Raw genomic sequence first — 7022 nt, 5'->3', positions numbered from 1 at the left:
ATTAATCAATGAAATTAAACAATTAATATATATAAAATTAAATATAATTCATAAATTTTCCATAAAAATAAATTAATTCAAAAATCGATTCGGTTCAATTTGACTATATAAATCACTATTCGGTTCGGTTTAACCAAATTTTTTCTCTTTAAAACCGAACCGAACCGAAATAACAGAAATTTTCATAAATTAAAAATAAACCGAACCGATTAAATTTTAAAACCGAATCGATTGAACCGAATTGATTCGATTCGATTTGATTTTTCGATTTGAACCGAATTCCGCTCAGCCGTACCTGCATTTGCAATAATCCATGGCCGCTTGCAGTAGTGGTGATGAAGATAAAACTTCCATTTTTGTTCTTAGGCCAATTGATTAAAAAAAACAAAAATAAAATAAAATCTTTGCACATTTTTATAATTTTATTCAATGCTTCCTATTTTAATAAAATTGGCTAAAATTTTAAAGTAAATAAAATTTGATCTAAAATTGAAATTAAATGGAAGAGTGTGGCCATCAATGGTTCTCACTTGGCACGTAAACTAACTCAAGTGAATTGGCTTGACCTAAGTAGATAATTAATTCTCTACACCTCGCGACTCGCTCTCCTTACCTCGCCTCGCTCTTGGTCTTCACCTTTGCCCCTACCATACCTCGCCTGAGTCTCCGACGACTTTACCCTTGCGTGCTGGAGTTGATTCCTTTCTGCATGCTAGACTGTTGAATAATTGATTGAAAATTGATTTATTCTGATTTCTGAGTTGTTCTCGATTGTTGAATAAAATTGTTGATTGATATTTACACTGGATTGTTTATGTTATAGCTCCTGTGGGTTCTAGATTGTTATGGGTTATCGTAAACGGCGTTGTTTCTTATGGGTTCATACTATTTCTTCATAGTTTCTCTTTTTGTGCTTTTAAATTTGTGGGCATGCAATGTTTTTGGTGGGTTATTTGTTGCCCATTGAAATTGATTTTGTATACTTGTTTTCTCTTGAATGTTGATTTTGTATACAATTTGTATGTTGTAATTGATAAGATTATTTTTATTATTCTTTTATTTTAATTAGTTTAAGTAGCTGTAGTTAGTTAACTTAGTTAAGTTAATTATCTTATTAGAGCAAGTCGATTAACTTAGGTTAGGTTATGTGTCAAGTGAAACTCATTAATACATAATAAAAAATGTCAGCAAGAAAAGCGAGAAAGTCACATAGAATGGGACAAATCCCTTAATTTAATTTCAATTTTGAAAAAAAAATTAAAATATTTTAAAATTTTAGACAATTCTGAAAATATTGAATAAAATTAAAAACAGAAAAAAAAAAATTGGTCTTTTGTTATCAATAGGCCTTGCTCTTTGGTTTCAAAAATTGACTATTACTTACCATGTCTATTTTGGATATCTGAAAAATTCTAGAAGAAGAAACAAGAAGAGTAGAACAAAAAGAAGGAAGAAATTGAGTAGCAGAGGTGAAAATGGAGAAGGTTTGTCTCCCTTCTTCCCCTGGCTAAACCCGCTTCATACTTGTCCAAGAAGCTAACATTTTTCATCTTTTCTTGGCTTTATTTGCTTCGTGAGGCTCCAGCGGCGAGCCATGGACGATGCCATTAATCATTTATTTGATTGTAAAATAAATTTATGAATTAATATAATTATTAAAAAAAAAAAACTCATATCTTTCTGGATTTGGTGGGACTCACGTATAAAATAAATGAATATATTATTAATTGGGTTTAAGTTTTTTTCTATTGGTCTAAGTAGTGTTTGGTTAGTCGCTAAAAGAATAAAAGATTTTTACTTTTTAAAAAAAAAAATTCTTACTCAGATTAGGTGAATTATGAATATAAAATACATCAGATATGATGGAACACACATATAAAATAAATGAATATATTATAAATTAGGTTTAAGTAAGATTTTTTTCTGCGAATTGAGTAGTATTTGATTGGTGCTAAAAAAAAGGAATATTTTTGCTTTACAAAAAAAGGGAAATTAATTATAAATTTAAGACAAATCAAATATAGCAAGACCTACATATAAAATAAATGAATACATTAGTAATCAAGTATAAGTAAGTTTTTTTTTTTGGTAATTTATGATTTGGTCCTTGGGTTTTGACCGTATTATGATTTGGTTCCTGTGTATTTTAAATTTAACGATTTACTCATTCGCTTATGCTTTCATCAAAATTAGAAGTCTTTTTGTCCAATATCATCATTTGTTTTAGTGAAAAGATAAATATATCATTTATTCAATTAAAAAAAATTGATTATTTGATCCATGGATTTTGACCGATAATACAATTTGATATATGTATTTTTTAAATTGAATGATTTGAACAAAAAGTGTGTGCCGAAATGAAACATTGTCTTATTATTAAGACTGGTAGGACTCTTTTACACCATGCTAGTGTTCCACCATAATACTGGACCTATGTCTTTGACATTGCAGTGTATGTTATAAACCGTGTTCCATCTATTCACACCAAAATCACTCCACCATATGAAATTCTATTCGAAACACCACCTGATTATACATCTTTACATGTCTTTGGCTCACTTTGTTACCCATGGTTGAAGCCCTACTCAAAAAATAAATTGGATGCTTGGTCCTCACTGTGTGTATTTCTTGGATACAGCAAAATTCACAAAGTTTATAAATTTATTGATTTTCTAACCAAAAAGAAATTTATCTCATGACATGTGAATTTTTGTGAGCAGGTATTTCCATTTGCTAGTGACAAATCACAAGTGCAAGAGTCCACAGTACCTACATCAAGTCCATTTTCCTTTTCACCTCCACCATTTATACTTTCACAACATATTATTGGGGATGGAATTTTGGGACCTCGACCATAGCATTTGCCAACCCATACTTCATCACCTCGATCCAGTCCAAATACTAGCCGTCCATTGACTTCACGGGCTGATGCTACTAGTCCACCTTCACCACCCATTTCCTCGCCTACACATTTCCCACTCCCGTATCACAAACAGGTCCCTCACAAGAACAACCAAAGTCACCTCTCTCATCATTCATCTTGATCCTTCACCTAATCCACAACCTCCACCCGTAAGAACCCATCCAATTACTATAAGGGCTCAAACTGGCAGCTTAAAACCCAAGGTTTCCATGGTGCAATATTAATTACGTACCTCCCATACCGACTTGTTATTCAAAGGCCATTCTTCAAAAAGAATGGCGCCATGCCATGGAAGATGAAATCAATGCCCTCATGAAAATGGGCACATGGGATTTAGTGCCTCGTGATGATGCTCAAAACATTGTTGGGTGTAAATGGATTTTCCGAATTAAGCAAAAAGCTGATGGAAAGCAAAAAGCTGATGGATCCCTGGATAAGTACAGAGCTCGTCTTATTGCTAAACGGTTCATGCAGCATCCAAGAGTCGATTTTCAATAAACTTTCTTGCCCATTGTTAAACAGGCAACAATCAGAGTTATTTTATCCATTGTTGTTTCGCACTCTTGACGACTCCATCAATTGGATGTATCCAATGCATTTTTGCATGGAGACTTGGATACAACAGTTTTTATGGAACAGCCCCCTGGCTTTATTGATCAAGAAAGGCCTGATTATGTTTGTAGATTACAGCGTTAACTATATGGCCTGCGACAAGCTCCCCGGCAATGTATAAGAAGCTAGTTTCATTTCTGGTATCTCGAGGTTTTCAAGTCTCTACTGCTGATTCATCACTCTTACATTATCATTCTAATGGCAACTGTATGTTTTGTTTGGTGTATGTGGATGATCTCATTCTAACCGGCAATAGTGAGACTTGTTTAAATCAGCTCATTCACTCCTTGAGTCATGACCTCATGTGTGACACCCCTCACCCGTCTACAGTGTAGTCGAGCAAGGCATGTCACATTGAATGCCGGGACACCTTATTTTATCTTATTTCAATTTATCATTTTAATTTATTTATTAAAAGTCACTAAGTGAAATTTATGACATTTGTGTCATTTATTGAAATTTTGAATGAATTTAGGATTTTGAAAAATTTTGAGAAAATATGACAGAGTACCGGCTAAAAATTAGGAAACCAGTTCTTTGGAGCCTGTTAAAAACACTCTCAATTATATTTGTCATATCTTCAAACTCAAAATCTCCATTCATTTCAAGCATAAATAAATATTCATATTTACAAAGAAATATTAAATTCATATATCACAATTCTCAAACTTTATTAATTTACATAATTTACAAACTAATTATATAAATTCATAATTTACATGATATAAAAATTAATTACATATGAAAAAGCTAATTTATTAATTTATATTACATATATATTAAATACATTTTCATAACTCACATTACATTATAACATGATAACTATTTATAAAATACAAAATATATTAATATGACCTATATGGGCCCTATCTACATGCACTACTGAGGAGATGACAACTTTATACACTCTGCAGATCAAAACTCTAAAATATCAGTCTAATACCCACTAGGCTTTATCTTCAATAACTGTGCGAGGGAAACAAATCTATCCCACTAAGCATTTCTGCTTAGTGGTACAATAATATAACAAGAAAATAATATACAAATAAAGATAGAAATAAAACCTAATTTGGATAGTACAGAATTAATTTTATTTCGTACAAAATTTCGGATATTAACTATCTTTCATTATAATTTGTTTATTTCTCATTAGATGTGCTTAGTTCACAAATTTACAATAATAATGTACAATATAAAAATAATCTAAAAATGTTAAATTTATGCTTATAATATTATGTATAACACATTTGCAATGTTTATTTGAGTTATAATTCTTTTGCTAATCTTTTTAACACTTCCTCAATATTTTCTAGATTATCTTAGATCATTTCATAATAATTAAAATTCTTAAATTATTTCATAACAGATAAATTTTAATATTAATCTAGTTCATTTCAGGTCTTTCAAATAAATAATTTCTTAGAGCTAATCTAATTTATTTCATATCTTTTTAACTCGTTTATTTAATTTCTAATATTTTAATTTCTAATAGTCTTAATTTATTTCACTATTCAAGTAATCTATGACAGGCTGACTAAATTGGATAAGCGGGTCACTAGGCACTGGACATCGTGGTGTCTCGGGCCTCATACCATGGGACGTGAAATACAGAACGTCAATCACGTATGCAATCAGTATGGCTAAAAAGTCATGGTAACAGATAATCAAATAGTCGGGCATATAAGCCATGAATGCGAGCATAAAGCCAGAAATACAGGCATAAAGCCTTACGCAGTGCTACTCAAACAATATCTTATTAGCATGTCAATCTATCTAATCTGACACACTTGTCTAGGCAATACAGGGGCACATTAGTACCATTAAATGTTCCTAAGTTTTACTATTTCATTTTATTTTCCAATTATAATTTATAGTATTTAAATTTTATTCATAACATAAGCATAAATATCTAATCTCATTTTTACATAACTTTATACATTCATCCTAATTTATACATTCATTATATTATCCATATTAATCACAATTCATAACAATTATTCTCATGTATAACTGCACTCAAACCAGTTTTTCCTTTCTCCAATAAAGAGAACTAATGTCTCATGCTTACATTCACTTGATTCATTTATTCATTATACCATTTATGTAAATTATCATTCAGATTCCAAATAATCCATGAACATTTCATGGATTTTAGATTAACTTAAATTTCTCTTTTTAATCATTCATTTTGAAGTAGTATAACTCTAATTTTAAAGAAATAAGTAATGACTATCCAGGGTGTTGAATCCTGTAAGTCTATTCATTTTCAGATTTTCTATTTTTATTGGTCATACAATTCCAAGTACTCAGGCTTAGAATTTGTTCTAGGTTCCTAAAATAAAATTCTAAGTCTTCATTTTATTTATTCATATTAATTTGAATTATGTCAATTAAAGTTTTAGGGCTCCAGTTATGGTCAAATAACAATAACTGGTTCATTGTTTTCTTCTAAATCCAGAACCAGACAGATTCTGGAATCCCAATCTTGTCCAAAAGGTTGAACATATTACAGTCATAATTTTTTTTGCCTAAGGTCCTTTATATTGATTGTTCCCTTATGTCCTAGAGTCACTCAAATTCAAAAATTTTTAATTCACTAATTACACTATATATATATTAGTACTTATAATGGCTTCTTTAATTTCTTTTATTATTCCTTATGTTTTTGGAATTACTATTCACATATTACTATTCACTCAATTTGTTGACTTTTTCATATATAATATGTATATAAATTTTAGATATATAATTATACCACATTTTGAGTTCTAAATTTGTTGGCATTGATTGCCAATTGTGCAAAGCCTCCTAGAAGTATTTTCAAAAATTCAGTTTTTGTATCCTATATTACTGTTCCATTGGTCTAAGCTGCAGTGAGAATTTGGTAAACTTTTATTCATCAAAGTTGCTCCTTTATGTGTATTTTTTAATTTTCTTTTTGAATCACACCATTTAAAGTTTTGTAGCTCAAGTTATGGCCAAATTACCATAACTGGCCGGATTGGTCATTGTTCAGAAATTCTGGACAATTCTTGGTTCTGACAGTTTTGGTATTCTAACTTTAGCTAACAATTTGAATTGGTTATGGTCATAATTTGGGTTTCTATTCTCCATGAAAGTTGTTCTAAATTGTCTTAGCTTTCCATGGCCACAAAAATGAGGTCATTTGGACCTTTTTACACAAAGTTATGGCCAAATAAATAAATACTATTCATTTGGTCAATTTTTCCATGTCCAAAATTGGTTACCCGGATTTGGCCAATTTTTAGGTCATTCTAAGTTGTTTTTCTAGGCAGAGTTTCTCTATCAAAGTTGTGTCATTATGTGTCTAGTTTAACCTCCAATTGGCATTGCACCAATTGAAGTTATACAAATTAACTTATTATAGCCTAACCACACTCGACTCAAGTCTAGTAATTAGGGGCAGTATACTAACTCAATTTCTAATGCCATAATTCACTTCAATTTAAGGTCCATTCACCATAAA

General features: G+C 30.6%; 1 protein-coding gene across 1 annotated transcript; it reads left to right on the top strand.

Annotated features, from left to right (window-relative positions):
- The first annotated feature begins 3211 nt into the window (after positions 1 to 3211).
- Positions 3212 to 3656, top strand: LOC131173008 (uncharacterized mitochondrial protein AtMg00820-like). Its single transcript, XM_058134650.1, has 2 exons — positions 3212 to 3387; positions 3446 to 3656. The coding sequence occupies exons 1-2, from the start codon at positions 3212 to 3214 to the stop codon at positions 3654 to 3656; spliced, it is 387 nt and encodes a 128-aa protein (XP_057990633.1).
- Positions 3657 to 7022: the final 3366 nt, after the last annotated feature.

Source organism: Hevea brasiliensis, chromosome 14, assembly GCF_030052815.1.
Source record: "Hevea brasiliensis isolate MT/VB/25A 57/8 chromosome 14, ASM3005281v1, whole genome shotgun sequence".
Lineage (NCBI taxonomy): Eukaryota > Viridiplantae > Streptophyta > Magnoliopsida > Malpighiales > Euphorbiaceae > Hevea > Hevea brasiliensis.
Note: the sequence above shows the minus strand (reverse complement) of the source record. Positions and strands in the feature narration are given on the sequence as shown.

What these genes read in the sequence shown, in the direction of transcription:
- LOC131173008 (XM_058134650.1), top strand. Translation starts at nt 3,212, where the DNA reads ATGGAAGATGAAATCAATGCCCTCATGAAAATGGGCACATGGGATTTA. An exon ending in GCTCGTCTTATTGCTAAACG is followed by an intron (nt 3,388 to 3,445) that starts GTTCATGCAGCA and finishes ATTGTTAAACAG; the next exon opens with GCAACAATCAGAGTTATTTT.